Here is a 26,446-nt window from a genome sequence, read left to right as displayed (position 1 = left end):
GGGGGAGAGTTGGTCTCTGTCCTTGAGATGGGAAAAACAGTAATTTAATATAAAGGCCATAAACATTTTTTTTTTTTTTGTCTTGAAAGGAATTGAAATATGACGTTGGTGGAGGAGAACGGTTTGACTCTTTGACAGATCTCGTGGAGCATTACAAGAAGAATCCTATGGTAGAAACGTTGGGCACAGTACTACAACTCAAGCAGGTAAGCGTATTGGAAAGCTAAACTCCATCTCCTCACAGAGTTTAAAAAGCCGTAATTAGAACAGTCCAAGTAGACATCAGTAGAATAGTGTGGTGAACCTCCCGTACCATCACCCAGCTTCAATTATGATCAACTCATCAATTCTTCTTTAGTTTATTACTCCACTAACTGCCTTCTTCCTGTAGTATTTGGAAACATTCTAGGTATTACATCATCTTCATGCCTATCTCCATATGTATTTCTAAAAGCCTTATGGAGTTTTTAAAGCAAGTTTTTATTAAGTTTTCATTGTAGATCCATATTTGGTTCCCTTTAGGTGATCTTATCTTTTCCCTTTGGAGTTATTGCTATTTCAGAGCTCACTCTTATTCCTTAGGGCAGATGATTTTGCCCCTCTAACACTGTAGTCTCTTTATAAAGCAAAATAAGTTTGAATTGTATCAGCGGAGTAACGTGTGTGGAGGTTGAAGAAAGATATATTTCCTGACAGGAGAGAAAAGAAAGTGAAACTCTCTTTGAATACTTTTACTGTGAATACTGTGTCCTGTGAACTTCCTGTGTTGCCTTTATGAACACCAACATAGAAGTCTTTTTTTTTTTTTTTGCATTAACACTTTATTTCTGTAATACTTTATTTCACACCAACTGCTGAATTTGATTAGCCCCTCAACACAACTCGTATCAATGCTGCTGAAATAGAAAGTCGAGTTCGAGAACTAAGCAAATTAGCTGAGACCACAGATAAAGTCAAACAAGGCTTTTGGGAAGAATTTGAGGTAAGTTATTGAACATTTTTTTTACATGATTTATTATTAAATCCTATTTTAATGGAAGAGAAGTTGGTCTCGTGTTTGGAATTAGAGCTGAAAGACTGGAATCTGCATCCTTTCTTAATTTGGCCATTGATTGACACAGAGCGAGTTGCTGGGGGTGCTTTTTAAAATAGAAGGGCGTTGTGTTCTGGGAGAAGGGAGTTGGCAGTTAATATTAAATGGATGACCCAATAGCTCCATTTGTCTCTTTTGGTTTGGACCTCTGGCAAAACCCCAGAAAAACAAAAGGATCTAATTCCTTTGGAAGATTTCCAGCATTGGCTGGGGTCTTTAGAAAGAATCCATAGCCTTCTTGCAGTGAATAAGTAGAAGAGAAATACCTCATCATGCCTTTAATCTGGGAGTTGAAATATATAATGTTGAGAGATTAAGTGAACTGATTTCTTTCCCGAAACTGGCTTGGGTAGGAGGATGTCCCCAATGGGAATGGGCTGTGTTCCTGTTGCACTGAAGTGTGTCACCTACCAACACGCTGTAATCTTGTTCTCTCTCGTCTCGTCCCTTTGATAGAAAACTTCCTCAAAAACAATTTTTTTTTGTTTTTGTGCCATATTTACCTTCGTAGTTATCCTTAGTATGTAGCACAGTGCCTGATACACAGTAGAAACTCCATAAATGTTTGTTGAATGACTATTTACATTTAGCTAATGTTTATGTTATTTTATTATTACTACTCTGTTTATGGGAATGATTACTTTATACTTTGTGTAGGACTTTAGAATTCATAAATGTTTGTAAAATGAGTGAGTGAATGAATGGCCACGTGAAGTCCTTTTAACCACAGTGTGTCAGATTCACTTGGTGAGAGAGATGCTATTTCTGTTTACAGATGAGGAGCCTCTGGCTCAGGGAAGTTGAGTAACTTGTCCAGCTTCTGTACCACAAATATTGATTGAATTGCGGCCCCGAGGTTGGGTAGAGTATAGAACAGTCACGGTCTTGGCTCCACATTGCTGAACAGGGACTTGACCTCACGTTTATTCTTTTATTACCAGCATTGGGTTTGTCACCAAGGACAACATGGTGAGCAAGATGGACAGGGTTTCGTCTTTAAGGAGCTTGGAGTTGAGAGAGGGAAGACACTGATGAAAAAAGCACTGTTGACAAAGTGATGATCAACACCATGAGTCAGAATTTTATTTTAAATCTCAAGCTCATTGTTCTCTTCCTTCTGTCCCTCCAGCCTAGATAATAAAAGGCAGCATTTCAACATTCATTTAATTACACTCACTTCATTTCATTTAGTCTCTATAAAGCCTGATGCGGTAAGATGGATAAGTACTGAAATTTTAGAAAACTTACATCAAAGTTTGAATGAAAAACCTGTTTTTCAAAACTTTTTATTATGCAAAATTTCAAGTATAGACAAAAGCAGAGAGAATGGTATAGTTACAGCAGTGTACACTTATCACTCAGCATGAACAGTGGTTGCTATCTGGCCAGTCTTTTTAAACTACTCTCCACTTACTGCCCCATCCCTGGTTTATCTTGAAACAAATCCCTGGTGTTATTTCATCTGTAATTACTTCATTTAAAAAATTATAATACTGTTTTTAATTAAAATATATGAAACCTTTTTGGTAAGTATAAGAAATAGTGAACGATTTTGTAATCTAGACCCATTTTAATTTTTTTAACACTTTTTATTGAGTTATAGTCATTTTACACTGTTGTGTCAATTTCCAGGGTAGAGCACAATTTTTCAGTTATACATGAACATACATATATTCATTGTCGCATTTTTTTCGCTGTGAGCTACCACAAGATCTTGTATATATTTCCCTCTTCTATACAGTATAATCTCGTTTATCTATTCTACATATGCCTGTCAGTATCTACAAATTTTGAACCCCTAGAGGACCCATTTTAATTTTAACACTTCCCTTTAAAGTGATAGCTGAGGCGATCATTTATATATACCATTCTGTCTATAAAGTGACTATGAACGTTTAAAAAATTATAGCAGTGTGGGGGGTGTCTGGTGCAGTGGTGGGTTCTTAAAGCTCACTTAGGCAGTGTTTAGAGAAACAAAGTCAAACCTTCCCACAGCTCGTACAAGTGGGGAGTTTTTCATGATCCCATTTGGGAAATCAGGATAGAACTTAGGAGGAAATCCTAGCCTGACTTGTCTGGCCGTGGGAAAAGGTTGACTCTAAATGCTGACTTGATGGTTTCACTCTGACATCTCAGATTCAGGTCATCTTTTATACATTATTACCAACAAAAGGGGGAAAACTGAGTTGGCTTTCAGGGGAAATGGAAAAAAAAAACAGGATCACATCTGTACTCTCCTACATTTTCTGTAGAGGTCAGCCTGGGGTGATAAATTGTCATGCACTAAATCAAGGCATTAACGCTTCATTTAAACTGAAGCTAGATCCAAAGAGCTGATGACATGCTTTCTAGATCTCTTACCTGCCTGCTTCCCGAATACAGTGAATTTGAAAAAAATTGCCCTTTAAGATTGGGGCTGAGGGAATAAGGCTGAGAACAGAACAAACCACTACAGAAAAACTTAGGTATGTGGAAGCAGAGACTCATTAAAATCTAAATCCTCTGAAGTTGAAATTTGATCCACAACAGCTGGGCATTATTATTTTGGTGGTGGTACCTTAGTTGTTTCCTGAAAGGTGATAAATCTGAGATCAGTTCCTTCTCACTGTGTGTTCTGATGGTCTTTAAAGTGAACCAAAGCTCTAAATTGCAATGCCATCAATAATTTAACTCTAACAGCTATGTTTTGTTAGTCTGTTTACCTGACTTCCGGTTTTCTGTAAAAAATCTTTGTGTTCTTTTGGGTACTTTCTCTTGGAAGACACTTACAAATTACTCCAAATTCGATGCATCTTCAACTATAGAGTCCCTTGGGAAGCTCTTTGGTTCTTTTCGCCTTTGCTTTTGAAATAAATTCACGTTGATGATTTTCTTCTAGAATATGTGGTATGATGAAAACATTGCAAACCCGTCTTTGATTTTTCCCAGAGATTACCCATTTCTTTAATTTTTTTCTTTTTTCCCCCTTTTTTTAAATTGTGGTAAAATGAGGTTGCCCATTTCTGATTGGTGTAAACATCTTGTGTCACCTGCCTATCTCTGCTCATGAAGGTGGATGATCTTTCTAGATTTGTTGAAATGAAGTAAAGTTCTGCTAAAATGAGACTGACATTAAATAAATGAAAAGGCAGGTTGTGCTCCTGCAATTCTGTGCCTGCGATGTGCAAGTTACCTGAAACCTGAATTCAGCCCTTGTGCGTCATGGCGAGGTGTGTGTCGCATGGATGCATTTCTAGGGTATTCGCCCTCACTGTGCCTCTTCTTCCCTTTAGAGTCTCTAGACATGAGCTGCCAGGGGGTGCCATGGGCTGAGCCTGGACACCGCATCTGAACAGGACCAAAGCTGCGAGTAAAAATCTTGCTGCTGACAGTCCTTCAGCCCCCAGTCTCTCCCTTTGCCCTCTTCTGCCGTCTGTCTGCCCCCATGAATGCAGCTCTCCACACACATGCTTCATTCTTCTTTTCCTTCAGCAAGTTTCTCTGCTTCTTACTTCTCATCCCTTTCGAATATTGAAACTAGCAACTTTCTGTCTTTATACCAGAGTCTCTGAGATTTTCGCTGACTCAGATGCCATCCATCTCTGGTCCAAGGACATGATCACATAGAACAAGTACATCTTCATAGACCACCCTGTTCAGGGAGAAATGGTTCTCAGAGATGAGGTTGATCGGGAGTTGAGCAGACACCCCCAAAATATCTCCCAACAGTAGACGTTGGTAGTAGCAGTGATTTGTTTATTCATTCAGCAAATATTGTTAAGCACAGACTCTATACTGGAGTCTCTGTTCTAGGTTCTGTCTGTCAAACATGTAATGGGAGTACAATTCTAATTCAGTGATGTGCGATTGTACCAGAATGTTCTTCCTTCCTCACTTCGCCTTGCTAACGTCTCTTCACTCTTCAGTTCTCAGCCTCAGGGTCATTTTCTCAGAAACCTTCCTTCATCCCTGTCCCTGTGCCAGGATTGGATCTTCCCGTTGTATGTACACTTAGCAACAACTCCTTTCCTTTATAGTACGTACCATCCTTGGAATTAATGAATAATTTGTGTGGTTATTGGTTTAATGTTTGTTTCTTATAACTCTGAATCCATAGAAGCAGGTGACATTATTAGATCTGTAGGAATCAAAAGAGGTTTTGTTTAAATGAAACTGTTGGTGAACAAATAAAGAGACACACTTGGATCCCGCTGTTTTATGGCTGCTGCATGCATATTGTCTAAGAAAATAGTCCAGATCAGTCCTGTTTTGTTCACTGTAGCCCCAGAATCCAGCAGTGAGCCTGGCACAGAATGGGCACAGTGTATTTCTGTTGTGTTGAATCTGAGTTGTTTTCAATAGCAAGAGAGACTTGTATTAGATTCAGACCCTTTGTGTATATTCAGTAGGGACAGCTTTCTGATGCTTAAAAAGTATGGAGGAATGTTCCAGGCTTTGCTATGTTCCTCTTAATTCTCATGCAGTTTCCATTTGGAGTCCCCGTTTGAGGCTTTGTGAATGCACATTTTGGTCTCTGAGAACCCTCTACACCCTTGCTTAAAAGAATGTAATGAATTTCAGAAAGATTTTAGTTTTGAACCAACTGTTTCTGATTAAAAAAAAAAAAAAACACTGCAGTACACAAAGACAAACCCCACACAATACCTTATTAACTGGGGTTATTTTTTTCCCCCAGCACTTTAAAGCTTCTTTGTCCTTAGTAATTTGATTTTTCTTTAAAGCCCAGCCTCCTTTCGTCACACAAGACTCTCTTCTCTGTTGTGGTCAGAAGCCTGCCTCCTTTTGCACGGGTATCACAGGGAATTCGCTGACAGCTACATAGATGGCCTGGATTCTGCCAGCACCTCTACCAACCGGTGTGTCTCCCGGAGGAGCGAGTACCTGTCTTCAGACCCACAGTCCAGTTTGATTTCTTTAAAGTGATTACATCCTGCTCAGGGGAGCTACAAGTTCTGGTTCGACATGGTTAGGTTTTACGGAGACAAGGCTTTAACTGTACCCCAAAGCTGTGTCTCGAATAATAATTCTTGCTGATGATTTCTAGTGGAAATCTTCCCCTTGGTGACTAAGCAGTGCCATGTTGAACAACAGCCCTCCAACCAGGATTCCCACCTCGTGCTTAAAAATGCTCCAGGATGGCAGCCTTGAACTGTCAGCAGGATTTTGCATCCCAGCCCGAGCTGCCAGTTGCTTAACAGAAGGGCCGCTACCCTCCTGGGGGCAGAGCATCGCCGTGGTTACGGGGTTTTATTCCACAGGCTCCACTGTGGAGAAATTCCTTTGTTTCCTTGGAACTATTCCTCCTTCAGCCCCTCTCTTCCCTGCCATCGCTTTTGTTCTGTGCCCCTCCAGCGTCACGTTTTTCTCTTTTGGCTTGCTTTCATTTGCTGGAGCCACTTGACAGCTTTACTGGAGAACCAGAGGTACGGCGCGTGCTTTCACTTCTCTGCCACACCTCCCCCTCTGCATTTGGGCGACCTTGCAGCTTTCTGCACCTGCCATTGTCCTCCTGTCTCCTCCCTCCCCTGGGCCTGTGCTGCGGCCTCCATGTCTTCTTAGTCCCTTTCTTCTCTAACCTCGCGTGTGACTTCCCCCAGCCTACTGAAGGACGCTTTCAGAAGACATCAACGGCTTTCTTATTGTGATTAAAATAGTCTTCTCACCTCTTTCTCCTGTGTGCTGCTCTCCAGACAGCTGTCCAGCTTCTCATTCCCACCATTTTCTTGGTTTGTGCCTGGTTTTTTCCTTCTTTCCCTCCCTCGTGCCTTTCTTGCTGTTCGTTGCTTTTTCTTCTCCCTAACCGGTTAACCCTGGGGGTTCTCCAAGACCTTGTCTGGGCCCTCTACTCATCTTGCTTTAAATTCGCTCTTCATGGGGGAGTACACCCGTTTTCACCCTGGTCTGATTACCCCTAAGTTCACGTTGCCCCCGAGCTCTGGTTTTACCTTTTCAATGGTGCCTTCCACGCTTCTCCTTGGCTGTCATATCTCTTCAAACTCAAGCACTCACAATGGGACCTGTTATTTTCCCCTTCAAACCAAATGCCCCCTTTTACTTCTCTGTCTCTGGTGGTTGTCCTGTTTATTCCCTGACCCTGTGGGCTGGAATCCTCAGAGTGTCCCTTAACTCACCTTTCTCCTCTTCCTCCTATACCTTGCCGTCCACCAGGTCCTGTTGACTTTTCTTTCCTGGGTGTCTTTCTGATCTTAGAGGAAGGAAGAGAATGAAGAGAACGAGTATTTATTGTCTACTTGGTGCTGCATTTTGGGCTAGGGGAGTCATCTTGTTGCATCCCCAGATCTCGTGAGGTAGGTAGATTTTGTGTCCCTGGATGCTCTGAGAGGTCAAGGCCCAGGACCGCCTGGGTGGGCAGCGGCAGGCAGAGATGGGGATCTCATCTGATGCTTTTCTTCCTCTCGCCACCCAGTCTCATTTCCCACCACTTACAATGCACAGCTTCCAGACTCTTGGGCAAGGTTCCTTCACCCTCCCACTAACTCTGGCCCTTTAGCCACCTTCACTCGCATCCCTAACTTGCTGGGATGTCTTCCTTTCTTACTTGTACTCATCTCAGTTCCTCACCTGCCTCGGCGCCTCCCAGAACCCTGCTTCAGTTGTTCTTGTGGATCTCACTCCCTAAAATTCCATACCATGTAGTTCATTACGCACTTAGCGATAGATTTGTCTTGTGCTGTTTGCTGCGTTTTCCTATGTCAGAACCTGTTCTCCTCTGGGGACCGCATCTTCTCAATTTGTATTTCTACTTATACTTCCACCTTGTCGGAGGAAGGAGGTGACTTGACTTACAACAAGTACCTGGAAGGGAACCAGATCTTGGGTCGGTTTTGTCCCTCACGGTGTTTTGTAAGTGCTGGCCCATCAGTTGGGATCTTCTCTGGTGACGAGTCTCCAGCTGCCCCTTCATTCCCAGAGGGCGCTGCAGGGGAATGGTGACAGGCCCTGCGGCGTGGTGTCTGGAAGTGGGGGCTCTCCCCCGCCCCTGGTGCCTGGTAACACTGCTGAGTGTGCAGAAAAGAGGATGGAGTGAGAAACCGCAGCGTTCTCTGTGTGGAGGACAGATGCCAAAGGAAAACAGAAGTTCATTGAGACCAGGTGGAAGGCCGGGTTCTGGAGCCTGCCAGGTGGTTACCACTGTCCTCGTAATTATTTGTGGGCCCCAAACCAGAGAGGACCTCTGCCTGACAGCCTCTCTCAGCCCCCTTTCTCTCCTTCAGGAGGCTGGCCAGGAGCGGGCTTGGGGGAGAGTTCGCAGGAGCTTTTACATTTTGATTTTTTATAATTGGCTTATAAAACCCTTGTGTTATTGAAGTTTTCACATGCCCCCAAATCGAGAAGACAGAACAATGAACCTTCTTTTTCCCAACACTCAGTTTTAACAGGTATCAATATTTTGTTAACATTGTTTCCTCCCTTCCCACCCTTTGTAGCTTTGTTTTGAAAAGTAAAGTGACTGTGCAGTTTGGTCTGGACTTCATGGTTAGTGGCATCATTTTTTCCCCCATAACAGTTTGTCCCTGTTGCTCAGAGCAGTGCAGGCAAATTCTTGGGCCACAGTCCTGGTGCACGAGGCTGCGTGGCTCTGCCATTCACTTGTTGACTGTCTGTCTTTCTTTGATCCTGCTTCTCCACTTGCATTGACATTCTGGCCAAGAGCCAGTTCCAGTGGTCTTTAATCGGAAGGCTTTGGTAGACTGTGAGGGTGTCTGTTGGTCACCACAATGACTGGGACGCCGCTGCTGGCATTTAGGCTGGCAAGGGTCCTGGTGTGGGGAGCAGGGGTGTTCAGCAGCCATAAATATAAGGGACAGTTGGTTCTGCACCGTGAACACCTGTTGCGTCCGTGGTTGGTCGTGCTGCTGGGCATTCCTAATGTACAGCGTGGATCGGAGGATCGACTCTCTTGATGCCTTTTGTAAAGGCTTAATAGTTGACATAATCCCTTTGTTGATCAGCTTTGACTCATGTAATCAGGTGACTGTAACTAGCCTGGTCCTTTCTGAGGATTCATCCTGGGGTGCACACACTTTAGTTGTATTACTTGGGAAAACAAGGTATCTTGCAGCCTGTGCCCCAGCTTTATAGTGTCTTTTTTGCTGCCTGTCCCAACGCTTATCACTAACATCCTGCCAGGCCCGGTGGAGAATGGGGATGGAGACGGTGACATTCAGCTTGACAGGTCATTCACAGCTTCTGGTGCCCCAGCACTGCTGGTGAGAGGGAGGTTGTGAAGAGAAACCATGAAGGGATTATAACTTCCTAGGGGCAGGGCTTGTTGGCTCTTCTGCCTCCTCCAGCCATCAGCCTGGTGCTGGGGAGGAAGTGCCCCTTAGCAGGTGGTCACTGATTATCTCGGGTGTTCGGGGAACCTCTGCGGGTAGAGCATGGAAAGTGACAACTTCTGAGTCCTTTTTTTTTTTTTTTCAGTATCCCTCTAGATGGATAGCAGCCTTCCACTGTGTGCTATGAAATGTGCTCAAGCAATTTAGGCCCCAGGAACAGATGAGAATGGGCTAATAGGCACTGAGGAAGGAGCTGTGGGGAGAGGCACATTGAGTGATTATCAATCCATGACAGTTGCCAGCTGCTGGCAGTTAGCACCCGACTGTGCCTGGGACGCAGGGCCTCTGGGCCTGTCCTTTTTGGAAGACTTGGGGCCCAAACTGGCTCAGCTTGTGTGCTGTTCATCTCAAATCCTGCTGGAAGAGGTGATGGGTAACTTACTGCTGAATGAGGGACGCCTCTGGCTGCCCTGAGTGGAAGGTCCAGCCAACATGCCATGGGGATTGATGAGGCTTTCCCTGGCCTGGAACTCTGGCTTTAGTCTGGCTGAGTGTTCTCGTGTGCTGATTTTCGGTCGTAACCCACTATAGTAAGTAGGATTGAATTAGCAAATGAGGAAGGTTTTCTCTTTTTAACCCTTGTCTATTCCTTTTGACGTGGCTTAGGAGGTCTGAGTATAGTTTTAATATGCTTTTAACATCTACCTCGAACACCTGCGGGTGGTGTCCCTTTTTCACAAAAAACCTCAGGTATGCTATGGTATCTAGGTAGAATTTGACAGTATTTCATTTTTATTACATTCCTTTTTCTGGTTACTTTCTGTATATGGCAAGTGATACTGATGTTCATGTGTGCTAGTAATGTGAAGTTTCCTTCTGGAATACATACTGTGAAGGGGAAAAAGAGAAGGTCAGTTTAAGAAAACAGCTGATAATAGGTGGTGTGCCGAGATGGCACATCTTGAAGATGCTTTTCAAATGAGCAAAGATTGGGAAATGCTGTTTTAATGTTTTGCCTACAGTGATTTTCCTTTATGTTGAAATCCAGGTCGACAGTGTCAGCAGGGGAGGCCATCACCAATGAGAGTCTGTGGTTTGTCTGTCCCCACCCCTTCTGTGTGTATTTGTTCATTCAGCAAATACGTTTTGAGTGCCTGCTTTGTGCCCAGTGCTGTGCTGGTTGCAGGCAAACAAGCGTGGTCCATGCTCTCTAGCACAAGAGACATATTGTAGAGATGCAGCTGGGGTTCAATGTGACAAGCGTGCTCCGAGAAGGAGGTACTGCACGCAGCGCACTGGTATCTGGAGGCACAAGGAAGTCATGCTCCACCGTGCTGAGTGGGTCAGGAAAGCTTCCCAGAGGAGGAAGTATTTGAGTTGGGTCCTAATGAATACGTAAAACGTAACCATTCACAGGTACCCAAGGCAGAGAAAGGGAGTTCTAGGCAGAGGGGACAGCTGGTACAAGAACCTGAAGGCCTGAGGACGTACGGTGAGTTCAAGACCTTTATGTATATTTTAGTGTGGCTGGAGTCCGGACAGTGCGTCTGAACTCTTACACCAGCTGTGGGTAGGTGACTAGGGTCATCCTCGCTCTGCACTTGTGGAAACTGAGGCACAGGCAGGAGGGTAACTTGGCGAAGAGGAAGCAGAGGTTAGAGGCAGGCCTCCACGTGCTCAGAGACAAGAAGGGCGGAGTTGTTCTGAAAAGCTTGCACTTGATCTTGGCAGAGGGAGAAACTGAAGGTGACTCAACAGGGAGACTGGATGAAATTCGCCTTTTCTAGAGATGCCTCTGGCAACGTGCCCTCCGCAGCTGGGGCGTCACTTGACGTGTGTTTCATAAGTGAACACTTGAAGGCTTTGCTGTTAACTTTGTTTTCAATCAAGCACCTTGTTACTTCCTAGTGTGTACACCCCCCCCCCCTTGCAGCTTTTGTCGGGTGTTTCTCTTCACTTGGTTGATGTTTAAGTGATGGATTCAGTTCATAGTGTTTGAACTTCTTTTTGAACCTCACCTGAATGTCTGAAAATCAAGATTGAACCTTCTTCCTAACGCAGCAGTGTTGCTCAGTTAAGGCTGGGTCACAGTTTAAAGGAGATGCCAGCTCCGTGAAGGCAAATGGCTGTATTTTTTTAAGTCTTAGCTTATTTAAGAATTTTGAATGACCGTCTGATTGCCAGAGTTATGCATACATTGTATTTTATTCTTGTCCAGGTTTCAGCTGGCCAAACACTTTGGTTATGAGTTGTGTGTCAAGGCCAAATACTGCATTTTGAAACCAAGAGTCAAATAGCGATTTAAACTCCTGACTCTGTACCTGTCTATAAAACTCAGATAAATGAAATGGAAATATAACAGGGCTGCCATGTTATGAAATATTGACTTTGCTTCTCCTTGTAGAGAAAGAAACCTTTAAGGGATAACCATTTTAGCATATATAAATATATTTAATATATATATATATATATATAAAACTTTTTTTTCTTTTTAGTCTGCAATTCATTTTCTTGATTTGCCCATTTGTGATTTCCTGTTATAAATTAGGCTTGTTTGAAACCACTGGCCCCTTGAAGAGGGACTTTTGGCAGTTTTGATAATGCAACCTAGTCTTTGAAAATGTTTCAGCCTGGCTGGGCCGACTTCCTGTCTGTTTCTGCAGCTGGTCCTCCTCTCTTCCCCACGTCCCTCCTCCCCCGGGCCCAGCCCCGGGGCGGCAGCCTGGTACAGGCTCTTCTCTCCCTGATTACGGTCCCTACTCCTTTCCCGGTGGAGACACCCTTCCTGACCACTTGCATTCTCTTCCTCAGTCTCTGGCTGGGGAGGGTACAGGGCCCTCCCTCTCCTGACAACATAGGGGAGCTGGTGTCTGTGAAGACGCAGGCTGGCTGCCCAGGTATAGGTCGACTCTAAAGCCTTGCTAACAAAGCTTGCACGCCCGCAATACCGTGCTACCAAAACCACTTCTCCTGTCCACCAGAATCCAAATTTGAGAACTGACGTATGGCTTGCTCTGAATTAATCAATGGTAAAAGTAGGCAGATTATAAACTCCTCAAGAACATGGATCACATCTGTTATTTGGATTCTATACACCAGTGCTCGTTGGCGCCTGTACTTAATAATTGGTATTCATACTTAATAATTGTTCTTATAAATATTTATTCATTGTAGAAAATTAAGGTAAAAAATAATGTAAAAAAGAAAGAAAGAAAGAAAAAGCCTTCATAGTCCTACTGGCCTGAAAAAACATCCCCATCGCTTCTTTGGAGTATATCTTTCTGCCATTTCCCATATACATGGGCACGTGCAGACGTGATTTATGTAAGACACTGTTTTGGAAGTTTGACCTTTTTTTCAGTTAATACTTCCCAAGGCATTAAGTAGTCTCCTGGCAAATCTTTTAAATGAAGTGGCTGCAGAACGTTCTTTTATATGAATGAATGAAAGTGTGATATAGGCAGCCCTTTGCAGTTGGACATTTACGTTGTTTTTGATGTTTCTGCCACTGTGGATACAGCGTTAAGATGAGCTACTATGTCATGAGTCTTGAACATTCCCTACGATAAATTCCCTAAAGCAGAAATACTGGGTTAGGCTTTTTTTTTTTTTTAGTTTTTGATCCATAATACTGTTTACTTTTGTTTCTCTCTAGACACTACAACAACAGGAGTGCAAACTTCTCTACAGCCGAAAAGAGGGTCAGAGGCAAGAAAATAAAAACAAAAATAGATATAAAAACATCCTGCCCTGTAAGTATCACTGTATTTCTCAGAAATAGTCACTCTTGGAGATTTTGATTCCCAGCATCTCTGTAACTTTTCTGGGGGCCGTGTGCCTTCTCAGCAGATCCGAGGCCTTAGCTTCTTTTAATGGTGAGTGGTTTCCAAAATAATTGTGATGGGGTTGAATGGCCTCGTTCACCGAGTTCCTGTGATGCTGATATGGATAAAATTGCCACTAGGAGGCTGGAGCATGGCTGTTTCCTCTTCTGTTAATGAGCTTTGTCTGCCTCAGAGAGATAATCTCAAGGCTTGCCATCTCCCAGGGTCAGGCCACACCAGGAGCCTCAGGGGACCCAGGCTTATGTCCTTGCTCTGCAGTCCTCAGCCCATGGGTCTTTGGGAGGGCTCACCTCCTTTCTGGGACTCCCCCTCATCTGGGGAACAGACAAGCTCCTCCTGATGATTCTTCCAACTGTTCTTCCCCCTCATCCCTGGAGCTCGAGTTACTGCAGATTCGGGTACATACCTATGGTTTGCTCAGAAGAGGACCTTGTGATATGCACAAAGCAGTGCCTCCTTTAACACTCAGATGCTGCCAGGCAGAGTCTGAGCTGAACCAAGGGGAAAAGGAGGCCCAGAAAGATGTAGGCCTTGGACCAGGTGCCCAGAAATGGCATGAGGCAGTTGTCACGGCTCACCTCTCCTGAGGGCCGACTCTGCCAGACCCTGCGTCCACGTCTCACTTAATCCATGTCGCTTGCATGCAGAGCAGGTGTTCTGACTGTTCTCGCCTTATAGACCATTTTAGCAAGGTCACACGTGGGAGTGCATGGGGGAACTGGTACTGGAGCCCCCAGAGTCACTGCTCTTAGCCCCACGCTCTAATGCAGGATCTCCAGAGCGGGCTATGCAAGGCAGTCCACCAGGGGGCACAGAAGGAACATGTAGAACTTCTCTTGATTTATGTGCTTTATCCAAAAAAAAAAAAAAGAGAAAAAAGAAAAATTTAAACCTGATAATGGCAAAGCATGCATAATGAATTTACCCAATTTAAAAATAAGTCTTGTTTATATCTATGATTGTGGGTATGTGTATATATTTCGGCGTTCAAAAACTATGTAAGTTTATTGGGGAGCATGACAAATTGGCGAGCATTGCTCTAACGTCTCATCAGGTCAGAGCCATTTTGTCAGATATTGTAAACTCAAACCACGTACATGTGTGTGTGTACATGCGTGTGTAGTACAGTCTCTCTCTTTCTGTATATGTGTGCACATAACACGGTGTATATGTATGTTACATCCATAGAGATAATTCGTAATGTGTGCAGGTGAGGAAGGGAGGACGTGGAGGCATTGATAATCCTGAGAAAAGACAAGAAGAAATTTACAGAGAATCAGTCTGAGCCACAGCATGGTCTTAATGACCTTGAGGAGGAATCATCCTCTATATCTGAAGTTTTCATTTCTGCTCAAGAGGTCTAAATGGTACTCATTAGTAAGATGTAGGAAGTATCTAAATGGAATATTATTGCCCTCTTTTCCCTTAAAGATCCCAATCAGATGTTTCTTCTGATTAGCCTCTTATTTCTTTAAAAATGGGGAGCATAGAGCAAAAGAACATTATTCTGTTAAGACATACAGCTGTATCACTAACTCCCTGTGTAAAGTATGTTGCCTAGTAGAACACGCAGATTTTTATACCATGTCCTTCTATATAGAATTTGTTGGCAGATACTGTCATCAGAGTCTTTTCTAGATACTGTATTTAATTCTACTTCATTAAAGAAAAAAGTTTTTATTATGGAAAGTTTAAAATATATTCAAAAATAGGCAGAATAGTTTAAAAAAACAAATAAACAAACAAATAGAACCGACACGTACCCATCACCCAGCTCCAACAGTTGTCAACTCATGCCCCGTCTTGATTCATCTGTATTCTGATGTACTTCTCTCCCTGAAATATTTTGAAGCAAATCTCAGATATCAGGTCATTTTATCTGTACTTTACTCTTCCTTTTGTTTTATAATGAAACCTTTTGTTTTGAAATAATTTTAGACTCACAAGAAATTACAAAAATATGTAGACGGTTCCCACGTACCCTTTAACCCAGCTTCTCACAGTGATAGTGTCTTGTATATCCATCGTACGTTATCAAAACCAAGGAACTGACGTTGCTACTTTATTCTCCTTAAAGGAAGGAAAAGCATTATGAGGCATCCAGTGGTGTTCAGATTATTGTTGTACTCAGTTTTAACATTGTTTTATCATTAAATGAACAGAACTTGGACTGGGTTGAGGGTGAACTGATTTGAACTGATTTGTCCTGAAGAGGTCTGAGTGCCTTTGTGACTGTGGTCTCTTTTTCTTCCAGTTGACCATACCAGGGTTGTCCTACATGACGGTGATCCCAATGAGCCTGTTTCAGATTACATCAACGCAAATATTATCATGGTAAACTTTGTTTTTCATGGTATTTCCTGATGAGCCAAATTTTTGTATTTTAAATCCTTCCTTGTGGCCTGAAAGCAACTGTCAAATGTTTGAAGGATTTTCTCCTTAAATTTCTAGCCTGAATTTGAAACCAAGTGCAACAACTCAAAGCCCAAAAAGAGTTACATCGCCACGCAAGGCTGCCTGCAAAACACAGTGAATGACTTTTGGCGGATGGTGTTTCAAGAGAACTCTCGAGTGATTGTCATGACAACGAAAGAAGTGGAAAGAGGAAAGGTATCCTACATACTCTTCTGATAAACTATTTTTAAAGTATCGGACGTGTGAGGTTGACCACGTTAAGAACTGAATAAACAAGTTTCGCTCCCTCTAACTGACCCTCTGGACAAAAAGGAGGAGAAATTTAATTCTGACATACTTTGGCGTAGTTTTCTTTATGTTTCTTCTGCACAGGGTTCATGGAGCTTCTTAGGTCTGTGGATCTATATTTTTCTTCAAATTTGAATAATGTTTACTATTTCTTCAAATTGGTACCCCACCCCACCCTGTTCCAGGACACCAGTTACACGTATATTAGGCTGTTGGAAGTTGTCCTCCTTCGTTTTTTTTTGTTTGTTTTTTTTTTTTCAGCTCACTTTTTTCCTTCTGTGTTTCCTTTTGGTTAAGTTTCTTTTGCTATTCATCTTTCAGTTAATCTTTTCTTCTGTAGTGTATCATCTGCCGATAGTCCCATCCAGTATAACTTTCATAGCAGACATTGTCCTTTTCATTTCTACAAGTTTGGAGTCTTTTTAGTATCGTCTGTGTCTCTCTTCTTAACATGTACATCAGTTACTATACCTTTTGAACATATGGGATACGTTTATAGGAGATTTTTCAATGTCCTTGTTACTAACCTTATTTCCAGTTTTCCAGTTGTGTAAGGGTAAACCCAGTCCCTGTTACTTCATTGTGTCCTGGAGCAGAGGTTATAAAGGGAACGTAAGAAGGCCTGTCTAGTACGTTCAAGAGCCTAGAGGGCTAATTAATAAACACTGATTTCACTGCTCATGTGAACTATACTTACGACTTTTAAGCGTTTAAAAAATTATTTAGAATTACGCAAACAATATATTCAGACAAGCATTCAAACACATTACAGTTAAGGTTAAAATTACCTTTGTCATCATCCCTTGTCCACCCAATTTGGTCCTTCCTCCAGTGTAAACCCTGTTACCAGTTTGATACGTATTCTTCTATACTGTCTTCTTGGCATTTGCTTACGTATATGTATTATATGCATTACTACCTACATTTGCACCTATAGAAATATATAGTACTATTTTCTGAAAAGTACTGTATGAAAAAGTGTTGTCATACAGTAACCTTATTGTGCATCTTGGGTTCTCCTCCCCTCCTCTCGCCCCACAACTATATATATGTTCTAACTCCTTCTGTTAGTACATATTGGCCTGCCTCATTCTTTTTAGTATTCATGTGATATTCCATGGTATGAGTGTGTCATAATTTATTTAAACATCATATATCGGGCATTTAAATGTTTTAATCTTTGCTTTTACAAATAGTGCTGAAGTGAACAGTCTTGTTCTTGCTTTTATGTGTACATGCCAAGTGTTTCTGAGGTTAGATGTCAAGGAGAATTGCTAGGTCATGGAATTGCCAGGTGTGCATGTTGTAAGCGTTAATGCATTCTGCCAAACTGACCTCCAGCGTGGTTGTCCCAGGGCACACCCCCTCAAGCAGCGTGTGCCAAGTACCCATCTCCCTACACTCTTCATGACACTTCAGCGTTTTGAAAGTGATAACATTCCATACCTACAGAGAAGCAGACAAATCTTGCTGAGTGACAGCTCTGTGTTATCCCAAAGTGAGCCCATCCATGTGGATTTTTTAACGTGGAAAAGTTCTCTGTTTTTGTCCGTGTTCTAGTTAAAATTCTTTTTTAGATACACTTTAATTGGTTTATATAAAAGTTGCATGAAATGTAGCAGTCATACCCCATAAAAAGACAAGTGGGTGATTTTGGATTTTAGTCCTCCTGATGTAATTTTCGTATCAGTTGTGAAGGGCAGTGTAATTTTATAAGATTTTTGTTGTTGTACTGCTGGTTGTTACACTTCTGAATACCTCTGAGGCCAGATCTGGTCATTGTGAAACAAAGGCTTCCTCCAGTGGCTGCCTGCAGTAACATTAGATGTTCTTGAATGAATGGACAACTTAAAACGTCTTCATAGTTTCTGCTTTGGGTGAGGGTCCACCTGCCCTAAGGACAGAAGGGAAAACCAAGCCTCTGTCCTGCCTGTTGCCTGGTTGCAGATGTAGGAGGCCACCTGTTCTCGGAGGACTTGGGGGCTGTGAAGAGAGGGTTCTTGGGTCACTTCAGAAGGATCAGGATTGGTCTCTTTCAGAAGAGCTGTCAGAAGCTCCTAGGACAGACAGACACTGGGCTGGGTCCCTCTGCCCCGCTCCTTCCCTCCACCCCTGGCCTGTGCCTGTTTCCCTGTTTTCCCCCTGCTGCTGGAGAAGAGGGCACCATGGGCTTTCGTTCTCCACACAGGCCTTTTCTGATAACCTCCTCTGTTGGTACCCCCAGTGCACAGAAGAAAAACCAGCCTCTAGATTCCCTTTGATTCCTGGGCTTTAATTTGAAAGCTAAAGTTTCAGTGCTCACATTTTAGAATTTGTTTGCCAAGGTTTACATCAGAATTTGGGAAACTGGGAGGAGGGCCACAGTAGTTTGCAGATGTGTGAGTCAGCTACAGTGTTAGGACTTGTGATTTAACTTGTGTTCTCTTGAGCAACTGGCAGTCCTCAGAATTGATCGGCCTGTGACAACACTGCATACACTTAATAGTAAAAGTGTTTATTTGGAGATAATAAAAATTGTATCAAATCTGTCAAAGAGGTATTTAGATCTATAAAATACTGGAGGGAAAGCTGAATTCAGAATAATAAATAAAAGACCACATAAACCATGCCAAGCAAAAAAGTAGCACTGTCCATTAATTCTTCTGCTGAACGTTCCTCCTACTATGTTTTTTTCTTTCAATTATTCATTGATTGTGGGGATGTCTGCAGCTGCTCTCATATTTCTCATTTCATAATGGTGAATTTCTCTGTCCTCCTAATGTACAAGGTACATTGCTCTTGCTGGTGGCTGTGCAAAGTGAGTGGTGTGGGTGACTGCTCCCAGGGAAAAATAAGACACAAATTCATTCTCTGCCCAGGATGCATCACCAGATATGTGCAGACTCATCTCTCATTGAGCGACATAGCTTCCTCTTCGGCAGCGAGAATGATTCTCTTGGTGCCGTATTTCCAGTCTGCCTGCTCTGAAGCCAGCAGCTGTTGCAGGCGTGGTGTTCTCAGGCACCCAGTTAAGTGAAGGTGGCGTGTGTAGCAGGTATCAAATGGATCTGGATATAGAAAAAGCAGCTGGTTCAAAACCCCATCGGCTGCCTTTCTGTGCTGGAGTTAACTCACACTTGGGTTAGGTAAGGCATGGAGGCCTCCTACACTGGTGTGGAAGGGAACCAGACGGTCTGGCTCACGGGGCGGCCCATCCACCTCCAGAGTCCCTGCTTGCCGTCCCTGCAGAGTGACTGGCAGATCTCCGGAATTCAAAACTCAGTGGTCTCTGAACAGCACCCTCAGCCTGGGTAGCCCCCCTCTCTCTGTCTATTTGGATCCTTAGAGGGAAATAAATGAGCACTGACTCTCCTCTGACCTGTGGCTTAGATCAGACAACTCTACAAAGGCGGCCATCTCTTCCCAGTGCTCCCTGGTTCTCCACACACCTGCTTTTCTTATTTGAATTCTCCTTTCCTTTCCTTTGAAAACCAACAGTTAGACACCAGACAGGTCATTTTCCATGCTAGTGGTCATTAAGCAAGACTTGAACACTGGTTATCTGCTGGTTTAGGCTTTCATGTCAGAGTTCACAGAGATTAACTCTCTTTTCTCTGATCCCTTCCAGAGTAAATGTGTCAAATACTGGCCTGACGAGTACGCTCTGAAAGAATACGGGGTCATGCGCGTCAGGAACGTCAAAGAAAGTGCCGCTCACGATTATACATTGAGAGAACTTAAACTTTCGAAGGTTGGACAAGTAAGTATATTGTCGTACTTTAGAGACTTTGATAACTGCGTCGGGTGTGCGCCATTCCAGGGTGGTGCGGTTACTCCTGTTTTTATGCATCCACGTATCCATCCACTCACCGATCCAACATCTGTTTAGTGGGCGCCTCTTAGGTACCCAGTACAGTTGAGTTACTACTGGAACATCGCAAACAAGGCCAGCACAGTCCCTGGTCTCCCAGAGCCTAGGGAGGTGGAAAGTGAGGAAGCAGATAACCAACTAAGTGTTCCAGTTGTGCTCAGTCTGTGAAAGCCCCGGGACGGTGTGTTAGAGACTGAGGAGGAGTAAAGTGGAGGGCTTCTCTGAGGCAGTGCCACATAAGCTGAGACTCAAAGGTGGAGGAGCATCCAGAGAGTCATAGAGGAGTGTTCTAAGCCAAGGGAACAGCAAGTGCAAAGGCCCTGAGGCTTATTAGTGATCAAATTCCATGACATCAGGTCTCAACTGCATGCAGTTCAGGTTTGTCCCTGGAGTGACTGACTTTACAAAGTAGCTTTAGATTTGGATTCATTTTAATTTCATGGTTAGAGGGGCTGATTTATTCAAGATCCTTTGGGGACACATAGGTGAATAAAATAGCTTTTGTCCTCAAAGAATTACAGTCCTGCAGCCATGAGAAGCCGTGTATACACACTCCTGAGCTCTAGAGCAGACGCCGGCTGTCACACGTCTCAGGTGCTGTGCTTCTGCTGAGGCTGGGCTTCCTTCCAGCTGGGGCATCAGGGAGAGCATCTCAGAAGAGGCTGGGCCATTAAGGGTGAGGTTTATGTGGAAGAAGACAGTGTGGGGAGGGCCTCCCAGATGGAGGTGTCATTGTGACCGGGACTCTGAAGTGCCAACAGCAGGGAAATAGGATTTATAGGGAATGAAGGCAAGTGGGGAATTGAGGGAGTAGGGGTAAGTGAGGTTGGGACCAAGTCAGGAGGGGTCTTAACTCTCATGTGAAGAAATGTAAATTTTATTCATTAGTTGGTATGGGACCTGTGAGGTATAGGTCACATGCGGAGACGGGTGTCAGGAAGGTGTCCGGCAGCCCCGGGGGAGGATTGGGACGGAAGGTGTCCAGCATCCAGGAGGCCTGTTAACAGGAGGCCTGCACAGGGATCTGGGTCTGATGGCTTCCTCTCCACGTTTTTCTTCCTTTTCCCTCCTTTGGAAATGAATATTACATAAAGATGCCACCATAAACTCTGAAAGAGAAGTGATGGAGGTGATAAGCCTGTGGAGGGTGCAGTGGTGAAGTCTGCAGAGTGTGCAGGGTAGCTTGGCTGGAGGAGGAGGGTGATTCAGACATCTTAGGGTTTAGAATCTGAGTGGATGGTGGCGCTGTGGCAGAGGTCTGAACAGCTGGAGGAAGAGGTTCAAGATGGTAGGGTGATGGCGGGGGCGATGGGAAGAGGAACATCAGCTGAGGAAACTGGAGGTAAATGGGAAGGGACTTGATGTGGGAACGAGGGGCCAGGGTGGCATTAAAGCTTGAGAAGTGGGGTGGGTGGCAGCAGATTTGAGGAGAGGGGTAGATTGTAGCACGACCTCCTGGACATAGAAAGTTTGAGATGCCTTTGAGGCATCAAAGCCAGATGCCAGGGAGGCAGGGGTGGGGGTTGGACGAGGAGGGAAGATGGGAGTGCTGCGTACCCAGTAGAGGTGGTGAACGTAGACACAGCGATACCAGTCACCTCGTGTGAGTTTGTGCCAAGAATACTGTTCCTTGGGTGCAAAACAGTGAAAGTGGGTATTTGGATTCGTCCAGGCTTGGGGCTTTGCCGAGGGTTTGGGGTGGGGGGGATACAGTGGATGGAGAGCTGGTGGAGGGAGTGGAGGTCTGTGATGGAGAGTGACTGTCAGGATAGGGCGTGGGGTCCGAGCTGGGTGAGGGGGGCAGCAAGGGCAGGAGGAGGCAGGCGGAGAGTGGAGGAGGGGCTCAGTGGTCTGGTGAGTTCCATGAGGTGGTCCAGGGACTGGAGTGAGCCGGAAATCTCGGGGCTTGTGGTCTCGGGTGGGATGTGGGAGCTTCTGATATCAGCGGGGGTGCAATTCTACTGCCGATGGGGAGTGGGTGGAGGTTCAGTCGACTGCAGAGACAGGGAGAAGAGCTGGAGAAGTGTCACTGTCAAGCAGAAATGAGAGAGAGGGTTAGAGGACATTGGCAAAGATGCCAGATAGGTTTTTCTTAGTTTTAGTGATAAACTGTCCATCTTCTTGTTATCAGAGATTTTTGAGTAGCAGGTACAGGAAATGCTGGCGTTTGGATTTGTATTTTGCACCCTTGGATGTGGGTGCTGACATAGGATAGATCATTTCTCCAGCATTGCTGGTCACAGATTATCTGCTTTTTGTGTAGCACCTTCCATTTTTCCTAAAGTGCTGTCACGTGATCTCACTTAAGCCTCTTAATCGCCTGGAGGGAGGAGTTGGGGCAGGGATCTCAGTGGCCATTTATGAAGGAGGAGGAGCGAGGATGCTCAGGGCAGCTGGGTCTCTCTCATTCCCTGTCCTTTCTGTGACTCTTGTAGCCCCGATATTTAGCGTACTGGTAACATCCAGAGCAATCTTTTCATGACTCAGCAAATTAAATGCACATGATTTAAGAAAAGATTAATTGTAGCTGTAGTTCAGATTCCTTGGATGTTCTGAAGGTCGCTGGTGATGGATGCTGCTGTGGACAGTCTCTCCCCTTAGCTTGGATTGTGTCCAGGTGTCGAGGAAGGTGTGGTGATGAATAGCACTGTCACAGTGACCTGATCTGGGCCGACCCGGAACACGATGCGTATGGTTTTCTGTAGTCTCGGTGCCCTTGTTACCTTTATGAATGATCACTGCTCAGAGGAGAGTGCCAGTGTGCCGAGTCCCTTACTGTCTGCTGCTCAGTGGCCTTGTGTAACCCTCACAGCGGTATTGTGACGGAGATTCTCATGCCCGCCTGCAGACTTCCTAATTGAGGCCTAGGGATGTCCAGGGGCCACAGTGAATGTGAGTGCTGGGATATGGGCCTAAATCCTGCCATCTGATTGCACAGCCCGTCTTCTTATCCGCTTTGCACCAAACAGAAGCTTAAATACCATGAGATTATAATAGAAAAGTGTGTTGGGGGAGAGGAGGAGGGCCAGGTATAAAAAGATAAAGAGGAGCAAGTATCTTGAGGGAAAACCCGTTTTCCCATCTGGTGGGAGGAGAGCTCGAGTCCAGAGGCCTTGGTTGCCTGGTGAGTTGAGCTGCCCCTGGACAAGGGGGAGCAGGGACGTTGCCTGCCGTCATGGTGCAGGGGATGACTCAGGTTGTAGCTTCCTGAAGGACAAATCACTGTCCCAGACATCTTGGTTCTTCTGACAGAGGCAACAGGTTGCCCCCAGGACCACTCAGCTGGACCCAAAAGGAGGGGAGAGGTGGGACACTGGGGTGGAGGACCTGTGACGGCCTGCTCCCCTGGCTCATGTAGGACGTTGGGAAGATGGGAACTGGGTGCTTCCTCAACCCCTTGATTTATTTAATTCTTTTCTGGTTTTTCTTGGCTCTACTCCAGGGGAATACGGAGAGAACGGTCTGGCAGTACCACTTTCGGACCTGGCCGGACCACGGAGTGCCCAGCGACCCGGGGGGCGTGCTGGACTTCCTGGAGGAGGTCCACCATAAGCAGGAGAGCATCATGGACGCGGGGCCGGTGGTGGTTCACTGCAGGTGACCAGCCCCTCCCGCCTCTGGGCCGCAGTCTGTCCCGTCTCCTGATGCCCAGGGCCTGCCCACCCCCGACTCTTTTATGTGGGAAAAATTTAACCTCTGTTTGAGGCATAGATAAACTGTATTAAGGGACACTTTGGCCCCAAAGTATATTTCTCCTAGATCTTACAGGACTGCCAGGTACTGGGGTGGTGGGGCAGAGGGTGGGGAGCACTGTCCTTGCTCTCAAGGGGCCATTAGCCTGGTAATGTTTGCTTGGTTTTCTTTTTTAATATAGTAACACTATCTCTTTGATAGTGGTTCTATTCTCTTTTTCTGTGGAAATAAGATCTATTTTTTCCCCTGACAATACGCTCGTTTGCTTCAGAAGATTCGGACTGTTGCCCACCCAGTCTTCTAGAAGCCGTGCCCGCGGCCTCCTCACCAGAGTTTGCAGGCTGCTGGTGCCCAAGTTTGGGCTTTGTGATTATGCTGGGGTGGGGGGTGGCGGGAGGTTTCCTAAATCTTATTCATATGTTGGGCAAGTAGATGTGTGTGAAAGGTTATTTGTTCAATTTTTTTGAAGCTCCCATTTATTGAGTGCTTGCTCTGAGCTCAGTGTTCTTCATACATGACTCATATTTGATCTTCACAGCAACCCATTTCACAGATGAGGAAACCGAGGGTCATAGAGGTTAAAGGACTTGCTTCAGGCATTTTGTGCTGGGGAAGCTGGCCTCCAAGTGCAGAATGGACTGAGTCCAAGGCCCTATGTTCTTTACTAATATATTTGCAAATATAGACAACGTTATAAATACTCCCAAGAGCAGACATTGTTTTTGTTAATATTAATAGCTTGGTTTTGAGTATAAAACCCTCAAGAATGACCCCGTTGTCCTTGCTTCCTGTCCTTCTGCCCACAGTGCTGGAATTGGCCGGACGGGGACGTTCATTGTGATTGATATTCTTATTGACATCATCAGGGAGAAAGGTGGGTCATCCAGAGGGCAAGAAGCTACAGTTCTTGTTTTTAGTTTATAGAAGAAAAGTGCTGGTGAAAATAGCCTGTGGAAGAGAATTGATGGTTAAAATATTTCACAAAAATCTAGGCTGAAGACTTTACCTTTCAGTATGTTTGCTGGAGAGCAGAAGTGATGCTGTTTGAGCTTTTGGTGTGGATCCCACTGCTGTGGTCTTCTGTTGAACAGACTGTAGGGGTCTCTAGCCAGCCATCTAATTGTTGCTGATGGTCTGGGGTGGTGCTGTGGCAAAGTGGGGGCACCGTCACCTCCAGCACTTTATTGTGTAATCTCCCTGGGTGATTGCTATTGGACAGGAGGCTGGTGCTGTAGCCCTTGGAACGGGTTCCATTAAACATTAAAGACTAACTTTGCTTTGTCTCTGAATCTGCTAAAATTTGTGCATTAAACTGCTTCACCTTGGCTCCGTGGTTCTTCCTGATGCTTCATGGTGCTTGCTTTGTAGGCGTCGACTGCGACATTGACGTTCCCAAAACCATTCAGATGGTGCGGTCTCAGAGGTCAGGGATGGTCCAGACGGAAGCGCAGTACCGGTTCATCTATATGGCCGTCCAGCATTATATTGAAACACTACAGCGCAGGATCGAAGAAGAGCAGGTACCAGGCGGGAGGCTGGCGTGCGGCTTTTCCTTGTTTTCTGGGCAGCTTGGATGTGCTCTCCGTTTGATAGCTAACTGTCTTCTTTTGAGAGTGAGGAACAAGTCCCCAACCAGGAAGGGCCTCTCTGAAAAGGAATTATTCCTAGTGCCACAACTCTGATTTTTCAGTATGGAGTAGCTCAGGGAGGAGCACCTGGCCTGACAGATCGGGGAACGGCCACATAGAAAGGCTAGGATTTCCCCACGCTCACATGGCAAGCTTAGAACTCAGAGCCTCGAAGTTTCCAGCCTGTTCCAGTTTTGATCCAGGCCTTCTTCATCCTGATTCCATCTCTTAAATGAATGCCTCACTCTTAATAGCACACAGGAGTTTGAACCGCCAATTTGGTCAAATTGGAGACAGTGAAATTTCAGTTTGGACTTGTCTGATGTATTCTCTCGATTAGACTCAGGCCAGGCATTTTGATAGGACTGTCTCAGAAGTGATGCTGTGCCGTTCCCGGTCCTTCTCATCAGGAGATGAGATGGTTTATTTCACTCCTGGTGGTGTTAATTTTGATCACTTGATTAAGGCATTGTCTCTTAGATTTCTCCACCGTCAGGTTACTGTTTTCCCCTTCTTAATTAATATCTTGTAGGTAGACACTTGAGACTATATAAATAAACAATTTTTCATCATACTTTTTGCCTACCAATTTTACATTCATTCACGATTCTGGCCTGGAAAAATTACCCACTGTGACATTTGCCCAGTGGCAATTTTCTGTTTCCATCATTCCCTTTTCATTTATTAGTTGGAAGACTATTATAAGGAAGAGCTTTCCCTTCTCCCTTATTTATTTCTTTATTCCTTTACTTATTTATGTCAGAATGGGTTCTAATCCATTAATATTATTTATTTCGTTGCTTCAACTGTCCCAAGTTTGCCTAGTAGGAGCCTTTTCAAGTTGGTTCCTGTGTTTTTTTGATATGTTCCCTTTTTTTTTTTTTTTTTTTTTATTATTTTCTTACTTGTTTTGACAACACAAGATGATCTTGGTTCATCTTGTATTTTCCCAGACACTTTATAAAGGAGCCCTGATTCTTTTTATTGAAGAGTATTATTTTGAAGCCAAGATCTGGGTACTAAGTGTGCTTGTTTGTACTGGTATAATAGTCTTTGAATTGCCTATTAGCTAATTAATTTTTGTTCCTGTGCAGCTCTCTGTATAACATCCTATATATATAATAATATATATATATATATATATATATATATATATAATTACATATCACTTATATATTTTTGTCATTTATATATAATTTATATACGTATTTTATATATAAATATATGTTATATATAATATATAAATATATAATTTTATATATATTTATTATATATATAATTTTTTAAAATAAACTTTTAATTTTGAAATAAGTTCTAGATTCACAAAAAATATA

The 26,446-nt window shown here is 44.1% G+C and overlaps 1 protein-coding gene across 1 annotated transcript in view; it reads left to right on the top strand.

Annotated features, from left to right (window-relative positions):
* Window positions 1–26,446, top strand: part of PTPN11 (protein tyrosine phosphatase non-receptor type 11) — a 66,068-nt gene that overhangs the window by 24,622 nt on the left and 15,000 nt on the right. The window contains exons 5-13 of the mRNA XM_010995935.3: window positions 90–206; window positions 869–982; window positions 13,049–13,145; window positions 15,493–15,572; window positions 15,690–15,848; window positions 19,549–19,680; window positions 23,234–23,388; window positions 24,291–24,358; window positions 24,853–25,004. Coding sequence (XP_010994237.2) covers window positions 90–206; window positions 869–982; window positions 13,049–13,145; window positions 15,493–15,572; window positions 15,690–15,848; window positions 19,549–19,680; window positions 23,234–23,388; window positions 24,291–24,358; window positions 24,853–25,004 — 1,074 coding nt within the window. The remainder of the gene's footprint in view (window positions 1–89; window positions 207–868; window positions 983–13,048; window positions 13,146–15,492; window positions 15,573–15,689; window positions 15,849–19,548; window positions 19,681–23,233; window positions 23,389–24,290; window positions 24,359–24,852; window positions 25,005–26,446) is intronic.

This window comes from Camelus dromedarius, chromosome 31, assembly GCF_036321535.1.
Source record: "Camelus dromedarius isolate mCamDro1 chromosome 31, mCamDro1.pat, whole genome shotgun sequence".
Classification (NCBI taxonomy): domain Eukaryota; kingdom Metazoa; phylum Chordata; class Mammalia; order Artiodactyla; family Camelidae; genus Camelus; species Camelus dromedarius.
The sequence above is the reverse complement of the archived record's forward strand: the minus strand, read 5'-3'. Positions and strand labels throughout refer to the sequence as shown.